The sequence below is a fragment of the Haplochromis burtoni genome, unplaced genomic scaffold, assembly GCF_018398535.1.
Source record: "Haplochromis burtoni strain Fernald_Lab_line unplaced genomic scaffold, NCSU_Asbu1 Contig_389, whole genome shotgun sequence".
Classification (NCBI taxonomy): domain Eukaryota; kingdom Metazoa; phylum Chordata; class Actinopteri; order Cichliformes; family Cichlidae; genus Haplochromis; species Haplochromis burtoni.
This window is the reverse complement of record NW_024582750.1, coordinates 31,955-41,958: the sequence shown is the minus strand read 5'-3', so window position 1 is coordinate 41,958 and position 10,004 is coordinate 31,955. Positions and strand designations below refer to the sequence as shown.

Here is a 10,004-nt window from a genome sequence, read left to right as displayed (position 1 = left end):
GTGGGGGAACTTGCACAATCGGTGGCTGACTAAATACTTTTTTGCCCCACTGTATTTTACCTTAGGGGATTGATCACATGTTCTGACAATAATATATAGGTATTAGTTTTAAATGAAGGATAGGATCATATATCTGATTTATACTTTATTCCACACAGTTAAGTATTGTAATAGTTAGAGGTAGACTAGCACACCCAGGCACCATTAGACATTAGAGACATTAGACCAGGGGTTTCGAACTCCAGGCCTCAAGGTTTTAGATGTGTGTTGATCCAACACAGCCGATTCAAATGGCTAAATTACCCCCTCAACATGTCTTGAAGTTCTCCAGAGGCCTGGCAATGAACTAATCATTTGATTCAGGTGTGTTGATCCAGGGTGCAATCTAAAACCTGCAGGCCCTCTAGGCCTGGAGTTCGAGACCCCTGTCTCACCCTTGAAGAGGAAGGGGGCCTCCTGGGGGAAGCTGCAGCTTGTAATTAAACCCATTTCAAAGACACTCATCAAGTGCTTGTGTTTTATTAAACAAACTTCCATGACACAAACAAGACACACTGACAGGGAAAAATCTGTGAATAATTTACTCCAACACAAAACTGCAAAATCTGTTAGTAGCCTACTCCGGTCCTAATATCACGTTCATGGTTTTAGACAACAAACATAAAAGAAACAAACAAACAATCCAACAAAAAACAAATACTATTAATAACAAAATATACATATGAAAAATAAAAGCACTTAATTAGAATCGATCCTTACTGCTAAATTAAGCTTAATGTTGTTAGTTATATTGGATCCAAATGCTACTTCAGTTCCCACAAACAAACAAGAACTGAGGCACCAGTGAGAGTTAAAAATAGTCTAGATTTTTTTTTAATCGGCATTAAAATGATCAATGTAGCTTTTCTCTCACACACTACAACACAATCTTGTCTAAACTGGACTTTGAAACACAGATACTGAAATGTGAAATGAGTTTGAAATCAAGCATTATCAGCACAATTTGACATTGCTATAGTCTAAGCAGAAATAAAAAGCTTTATGGTACATTTAGTATGGGGTAGAAAAAGGTGTCACCTATGGATTACTCACTGCATAGCCTGATACCCTGCAGGACTTAATGATAGCTCAAAACGTTTACTATTAATCCAGGTATCCCATTGTCAGAATTTATCATCTATAACTACACAAATACCATGTATTTCTGTTTGATTTTTGTAACTATTGGAAAAACCTATTAATGATTCCATTATCAGTATAATGTAATATATGTATATAGTAAAAATAAGATATTCAGCATAGACTGAAAACAATCATCATCATTTTTCCAGCTGTTTATGGTACAAAATAACATTCTTTCCATCTATTCAGGCTGCACTCACCTATTGGACTTCCAGTGATGACACAAACAAAAATGGATAGAATGAGGACCACACAAATCTTATTCAACGTGTCCATGTCGGCACAGTTGTTCTTCCCCAAACCTGAAAACCGACACTGAATTGAACACATGAACAACAGGTGTTAAGAGGAACCTGCTGTTTACCTCGCCCTCTTTTGTCCCCAGTAATATTATTTTATGGCAGGTTGTAAAGGGTTATAGGTTTTATTATTGATAGTGGATCAGGCCAAAGTACGAGTTTCATTTCTCCTTATCAACAGTGCAAAGGAATAACATTTTACTTCCTTTGTTGTTATACAGCCAAACTAGATTCAACTTATATGACAAGGAGTTGAGAGAAATGTTTGGTGAATACTCCGGGGAACTGTGTTGTGATCAAAATCAGTTTAACATGGCATTAATTAACATATAATGACACCAAATAATGCAATAAAAGTAAGTCATATTAAAAGGTCCATTTAAACATTTCTTTTTCAAACTTAACATGGTTGAAACGGAATTGCTTAAAACACAAATATTAGACAAGTGTATTCACTGGGCAGGTGTATTTTATTTTACATACATTAACTAATTATGAGTTTCTGCTTTTGTCACCGTCCTGGATTGTTGACCTATTGTTTTAATTTCTGTAAAGTTTATGGTTCTTTGAGTTTTGCATTTCAGGTTTGCTTTTTACTTTCATTGTAGGTAATATTTAAGTCCTTGTGTCATGGTCCTGGGTCTACATGACACCTTGGATTTTCAATTGATTTTACCTACCTCTGTTTCTTGTAGTCTGTTTTCAAGTTTTAGTTACTCAGCGTGTGTTTTTCTGTCTTGTTACTTCCTGTTTTATTTTGGTACTCTGTTATCTCTTGTGCCTTATATTTAGTTTTACTCCCTCACAATCCCTATCTTGTTAGTTTGATTCTGTTCACCTGTGACTTGTGTACTCTTTATGTAATCCATCCCCTGAAGTGAGTGAGTTTGTGTTTGGTTCTGTGTTTGTCTGTCTGTTTGATAGCATTCTAGGGTCTACAGTTTTCAAGATATCATTTTCAAATTTTATGTGATGGTAGATACCAATTACAGCTTGAGCTGAAGCAATTACAGGCTGACATCAGCGAAAACATCGTAAAGCATCAAAGTTTTAGTACAGCCCTTGCCCTTCCGTGTGAGTTGAGCTCAAGACCCATATCCTTGAGGGATATGGGATATGGGAGAAAATCATCAGCGTATAAACAAAATTTCATGTTCTGTTAAATTAATTCCTTTTATGGTAGAGTTTTGATGAATTGCAGGTTCAATGAAAATGGAAAACAAGGACAGAGAAAGTGGACATCCCTGCCTTGTACCTCCTTGTAAGATGAAGTTCTTTGAGGTCAAGAATGTCATGTATAAAATAGTTTAAACGAGTTAATAAATGAATCTCCAATTCTAAATGTATTTAATATCAAGGACAGGAATGACAAATTTACTTTATCAAATGCTTTTTCTGCATTTAAAGTTATAATGGCTGAACTTTTATGATGTATTGAAACCATTAAATTAAAAGATCTATGTGTTTGATCAGGGTGATATCTTGGGGCAGATATGGGAGGAGGCCATACCTCCCAGTTTTACTTATTAAAGTAATCTATAACGGGTTGCCAAATTAGGTAAAACTGTTTAACATTATCTCTTAATAAAAATTTAATTTTCTCCAACTGTAAATGATACATTGTGTCTCTTAATAAAGCAAAAAATGTATTTCCTTATTCCCTAGTATCATAACTCCACTATGTGAGCTTGGGAGTGAGATGTGGAATACATACTTCACCCAGCCCATTTTAAATTTTAGTGCTTAAATGTGTTTCTTGTATAAAAAAACAATATCTGCCTTATGATATTGATATTCCAGAACATTTATTTTATAATTTTACCAGTGATATTTGTTGTTTACAAGTAAATACTTCTGTAACAGTGTGCCTGTTTCAAGTACTGGTGTGTTTTTGCCTTTCTAAATTATTCTATTGTAATACAACAACTGTTGTAATACAAGAACAAACAAAAACAAACAAAACCAATATCTTTCTTAACCAAAATTTAAGCCAGATGTAGTCTGATAGTCCCAGAGCTGTCATCTTCAGCTTTAAAAACTAAAAACTAAACCTTATCTGGTCTGTGGGTTTCCCATCCTTTGATGTTAGAGACTCCAATTTGTTCATGTAAATGGGGGGTCTTTCATACATAATGATAACTAAGGAGTTCTACAAGATCCCATGATAGAACCAATTCTGGTTCCACTATAATTCCCTATCTATGAAAATTGAAAGTTAGAAGTGTGAAATTACTCTAAAGCATGAAATTGTACAAAACTGTTGAAAATGTCTTAGCATCTTGAAGCATTAGGAGCTCCTGCTGTGGTCGCTGACCTCTAGGGGCTCTCCCCATGTGAGAGAGGTCTTTAGCCTTCTCCTGTGTTTCAGGTCTGTCTCACACAGCTGAGATGTGTTGCCGCTTGTCAACCACTGCATAAAAACTGCCAGCTCAAAATGCCACACCCTTTTTTCTCCCGTTTCCCTGGGTTTGGTTGACTTTGTTTTTCTTTTTTTAATTACAACAGAAACTGGAGTAATCCACACTGAAGGAGGTAGGACTTCACTGCTTTGTTTGAGCTTTTTTTTCTCCTGTTCTTGGGGCTAGACAGGTAGCTTAGCAATTGTACTTTGTTTTCGTACAGATAGTGGTCTTTTTTTTGTGTGTGTGTGTGTGTGTGTGTGGGTTTTCTTTTAGCTAGAAAGGGTCGTTTTGTTTGTTATTTTGGCCTTGGAGACTCTGACGCTTAGAGCTTCCCTGTGTTTAATTTTTGTCCTAATTGGTAGATTTGCCTTAATTGTAAAATAAATGGAACTTTACTGGGTTGTAACAGCTCATTTTACTGGAACTAGGGCACTGAATCCAACTTCTGGAAAAACAACTGCACCCCCTCCACCAAACTAATCTTGGCACAGTGTAGTCATGCAAGTACTGTGCTCCTGGCAACTAGCAAACCAAGACTCATCCATTGGATTGACAGATGAAGAAGTGTGATAATTCACTCAAGAGAACACTTCTTTGCTCTAGAGTCCACCGCTGGCTTGCCCCTCACCACTGTATATATGATGCTTTCCATTCCACTTTGTGGTGTAAGTCTTGGCTGCAGCTGCTCTGAAATGAAACAGCTTCAAGCTAATGGCACTTCATGGAGCTTGCATCACAGCTTCATGAAGCTCTCTGTTCTTGAGCTAATCTGAAGGCCACATGAAGTATGAGCAGTCAGACTGCAGCCTCCATTTCTACCTGTTCATGTTTCTAAAGTAGAAACATGTGGAATTGTGGCAATTGCTTTTAAGTCTGGGCTGGTTTTCATCTTTGCTTTGTATTGGCTGCAATTTTTTGTTGCTCATGCAAATTAACAGCATGCAGGTAATTTACATTAACGTATTTCTGTCACAATCTGGTAGGCAGACTGTATGGCGTGATGAGGTGGACCCATGTGCAGACACATGGTGACAAAACTTGAGCATAACAAAAAACAAGCTGTTTATTAAAGGTGGCGAAAACAATACAAACAAAAGGGCAATGATGAAACTAAACCTAAACTGAGATGAACTGAAACTACACATAAAAACATGAACATGGAAACCTTGATGTGGAAAACCTGAAACGTGAAGTCTGTGTATGGAAACATGGAGAAACCTGAAACATGGAATGAACATAGTGACATAGAAGTAATGCAGGCAAGCAACAGAACAGACAAGGAATGAATGAAAACACACAGACTAAATACAGGGGAACTAAACACACTGAACATGGAACACCAGACCTCTTCAAAATAAAAGAGGAAACATAACCAAAACAAACCGGGGCACCAAATCCAAAACAAGGGGCATAAGAGGTCGATGGCACAAGAGTTCAGGGTGAAGCAGTTCAGGTGGCCGACCATGACACCAGGTGAACAAAGTCCAAAAACACAGTTCAGGGGGCTGCCTATAGGCCCCCCTAACCTACTAAACTTAATCATAAACCATTAAAATATGAGACAACTCAAAATGTATTTTTTTGATATGTTGCTTAGTTATGCTTTGATTTCTTTGCATGTATGATTTGGATGGGTTATTTTCGACATCAGGTGATAATTTCATGTCAATAGCACCTTTAGACATACATTTACTTAGAAAACTGGTGAAGTGTTTAGTTAATTATTTTACCTGCTGTATGCCACTGAATTACTAATATATTGCTTTATTTGGAGAATTTGGAGATGATCTAAAGCAATCTAAAGCTTTTCCCTAGTTAGTGTGACCCTGACCTTGGACCTTGGGCCATTTGTTCTCAGGAAATCACATGATAGGGTGGAACTAGGTTTCACAATGAGCTCACCCGAAACCTTGGCCGATTGTAACCTACACGTTTTCACACCTTGGCTCATGTGATTAGGTAGAGGATCATTAGGGGGTCCTTTTGTCCCTCTTGGGGGTACACTCCCACAGGGCTTAAATCTGGGACTCTCCACCATTTGACCCAAGAACTGAAGAAGCTTCTAGGATGAGAGGTGAGACGTCGTCAAGCAACTTAAAGAAGCCCAGACGGTTTTTGTTCCAAGCTTCTTAGACTACGATGACCTGCATGACATAGAACCTTTACAGGCATATTTCTTGCTTAGTTTCTAAATCCAAAATTTACATATGTTCTCAAAACAAGATTAATAATGTTATTCATTCTGCTCTTGGTTTCTACAGGGTGGGCCATTTATATGGATACACCGTAATAACATGGGAATGGTTGGTGATATTAAAGTCCTGTTTGTGGCACATTAGTATATGTGAGGGGGCAAACTCCTCAAGATGGGTGGTGACCATGGTGGCCATTTAGAAGTCGGCCATCTTGGATACAACTTTTGTTTTTTCAATAGGAAGAGGGCCATGTGACACATCAAACTTATTGGTAATGTCACAAGAAAAACAATGGTGTGCTTGGTTTCAATGTAACTTTATTCTTTCATGAGTTATTTACAAGTTTCTGACCACTTATAAAATGTGTTCAATGTGCTGCCCATTGTGTTGGATTGTCAATGCAACCCTCTTCTCCCACTCTTCACACACTGATAGCAACACCGCAGGAGAAATGCCAGCACAGGCATCCAGTATCCGTAGTTTCAGGTGCTGCACATCTCGTATCTTCACACCATAGACAATTGCCTTCAGATGACCCCAAAGATAAAAGTCTAAGGGGGTCAGATCGGGAGACCTTGGGGGCCATTCAACTGGCCCACGACGACCAATCCACTTTCCAGGAAACTGTTCATCTAGGAATGCTCGGACCTGGCACCCATAATGTGGTGGTGCACCATCTTGCTGGAAAAACTCAGGGAACGTGCCAGCTTCAGTGCATAAAGAGGGAAACACATCATCATGTAGCAATTTCAAATATCCAGTGGCCTTGAGGTTTCCATTGATGAAGAATGGACCCACTATCGTTGTACCCCATATACCACACCAAACCATCACTTTTGTTGTTCCAACAGTCTTGGAGGGATCCATCCAATGTGGGTTAGTGTCAGACCAATAGCGGTGGTTTTGTTTGTTAACTTCACCATTCACATAAAAGTTTGCCTCATCACTGAACAAAATCTTCTGCGTGAACTGAGGGTCCTGTTCCAATTTTTGTTTTGCCCATTCTGCAAATTCTGTGCGCCGATCTGGGTCATCCTCGTTGAGATGCTGCAGTAGCTGGAGTTTGTAAGGGTGCCATTTGTGAGTAGCTAATATCTGCCGAAGGGATGTTCGACTAATGCCACTCTCCAGTGACATGCGGCGAGTGCTACGCTGTGGGCTCTTGCTGAATGAAGCTAGGACAGCCACTGATGTTTCTTCATTAGTGACAGTTTTCTTGCGTCCACATTTTGGCAAATCCAACACTGAACCAGTTTCACGAAACTTAGCAAGCAGTTTGCTAACTGTAGCATGGGAGATGGGTGGTCTCGTAGGGTGTCTTGCATTGAAATCTGCTGCAATGACCCGGTTACTGCGTTCACCAGATATCAACACAATTTCGATCCGCTCCTCACGTGTTAACCTCTTCGACATGTCAATGGCTGTGAACAAAGAGAAACTTGTAAATAACTCATGAAAGAATAAAGTTACGTTGAAACCAAGCACACCATTGTTTTTCTTGTGACATTACCAATAAGTTTGATGTGTCACATGGCCCTCTTCCTATTGAAAAAACAAAAGTTGTATCCAAGATGGCCGACTTCTAAATGGCCACCATGGTCACCACCCATCTTGAGGAGTTTGCCCCCTCACATATACTAATGTGCCACAAACAGGACTTTAATATCACCAACCATTCCCATTTTATTACCGTGTATCCATATAAATGGCCCACCCTGTACATCAGTCTCAAAACAAGATCAAAAATACTTTTTGGCTGTATATAAGACTTAGGCAATTTTTACACTGTAGTATCTTGTTTTCTTTTTAAATTCTTCTTTCCATTCACCTAGCACCTTGTTACTTGTTTGGTGGATTGGGCCACAGATGGGTGAAGGGAGACATGAATTCTGGAGCTGGTGGTAGAGAGGCCAGCAGAGTGGTTGTGCTGCCACCAGCTGGCGAGGCTGTGACCTTTGCAGATCATCTGACAGTGCACCAAGAGGGATTGCCAGCATGCTCCCTCAGCAGTTCCGCTTAGTTACCTTTTTCTTTTGACATAATTTCTGTAAAAATTCATTAATTTATATTAGTAATAGCTTTCAACTTTCAGCACTACTTTAACAAACTTATTAAAGTGAGAAATGCAGGTTAAACACGCTCAATTTAAGTATACCTTAACTTATATGCTTCATTACTGCGTTTTTTTTTGTTTTTTGTTTTTTTAGCTTACCAGATCAACTCAATTACAGAATGATAACTACTTGTTAGCATTTTTATGCTGGACAAATGTGCTGTCCTAAAAGCAGTCAAAGAAGCTTGGATGAGAGGTGAAACGTCTTCAAGCAACTTAAAGAAGTCCAGACACTTTTCTTTGCAAGCTCCTTTGACTACGATGACCTGGATGACTGAGAACCTTCACAGACATGTCCTAAAAGCACAATTTGCTTTCTCACAGTGTTTCATTTAAAAACACAAAAAATATATCATAAAGTGTTAAGCACTATTCTCCACTCATAGACTTGGAGGCTTTGTGCTTAAGCTACACAATTCAGTTAAATTCAGTTCAGTTCTAAAGTGCCAAGTCAATAGTGGCCTCAAGGCTTTTTATATTGGGGTCAAGACCCTACAATAATACCAAGAAAATAGGAAACTCCAACAATCATATGACCACCTATGAGCAAACACGTTGTTGACAGTGGGAAGGAAAAGCTCCCTTTTAACAGGAAGAAACCCCTGGCAGAAACAGACTCAGCCATCTGCTGCGACTGTTTGCGGCAAGGGGAAGAAGACAGGTTGAGAAGACACACTGTGAAGACTGGACCTAGCCTCCATGTTGTAAAGATACAGGAAACTGCCAGATCTTTTTGGACTTCTTTTATGGTAAAATTCCTTAGAGAGAATGTGCCAAGTGCGGTATGAAGGATGGAGAATTTAGTATCCTGTTGAGGGATGTGTTTAATTTAAAAAAGTAGAGCATTTAAATTAATGTTCCTAATGATAGATTTATAATATTTGAATGATAACTTGAGCACTGCTATGAGTTTGTTTAATGCTCAGTTGGTATTTAACTGTTGTTTAATGTAGTGGGAGTCTACACAGTTACAAAGTGAAGTAACAAAAACATTCTTAATGTATAAGAGTAAAAGAAACAAAGTGTCTGAACTTAGTGCCCTGTAAAAATGGATTTCATAAAAAATTTCTCAAAGACACTGAGTTGTATTAGCTTCAAAAAAACCTCACTGTCCAAATTAAAAGTTCCTGTATCTCAAAATGTTTACTCATCTTTCAATTTGATAGCGGAGTTGAATAAGGAGCCATGGAGGATTCTGAAAAAGATTAATGGTGAAAGTCTTTAATGACTTTGTCGCTGACCTCAGGAGGAGGAAAATCATCTAAACCGATCAGTCTTCTGTAGAATCTTTACGCTGTATTCTTTAAAAATACTGTAGGATACGCGCCTGTTTTAACAAAAATCACCAAAAATCTTAAGCATATTCTTGCTTTCAGTCTGTGTCTCCCTAACTCCACCATATTTGCCATACAGAGCACTACATTTACTGCTCATTTAATACAAATGACCGTTCCAACAAATGAGGAAACGATCACACAGACCACTTCTTTGTTAGATGCGCGCCTGTTGTAGCACAATTCATAGATTTCCTCCAACGCAATGTCCGGCCCACTGTGCAGCTCAGCCAATGAGAGCCGAGGGCCTGCGCAGTGATATTAGCATACAGGCTGTATAAAAGGAGCTGCTCTCTGTCACACAGCTCATTCGTTGCTGCAGAGTATCGAAGGAACAAAATGCCTGAACCCGCGAAGTCCGCGCCCAAGAAGGGCTCTAAGAAAGCCGTGACCAAGACCGCCGGCAAGGGCGGCAAGAAGAAGAGAAAGACCAGGAAGGAGAGCTACGCCATCTACGTGTACAAGGTGCTGAAGCAGGT

The 10,004-nt window shown here is 39.0% G+C and overlaps 2 protein-coding genes across 2 annotated transcripts in view; one reads left to right on the top strand and one right to left on the bottom strand.

Annotated features, from left to right (window-relative positions):
- The window catches only part of LOC102313527 (protocadherin Fat 3), a gene marked incomplete at its 3' end in the record, with an annotated part of 23,945 nt that extends 22,438 nt beyond the window's left edge, over window positions 1–1,507 (bottom strand). The window contains 1 exon segment of the mRNA XM_005944054.3: window positions 1,383–1,507. Within this exon segment, the coding sequence (XP_005944116.2) occupies window positions 1,383–1,458 (76 nt within the window).
- An 8,328-nt stretch (window positions 1,508–9,835) lies between these two features.
- The window catches only part of LOC121811969 (histone H2B 1/2-like), a 476-nt gene continuing 307 nt past the window's right edge, over window positions 9,836–10,004 (top strand). Inside the window, exon 1 of the mRNA XM_042212734.1 lies at window positions 9,836–10,004. This exon is cut by the window's right edge and continues 307 nt beyond it. Coding sequence (XP_042068668.1) covers window positions 9,865–10,004 — 140 coding nt within the window. The 5' untranslated portion in view covers window positions 9,836–9,864.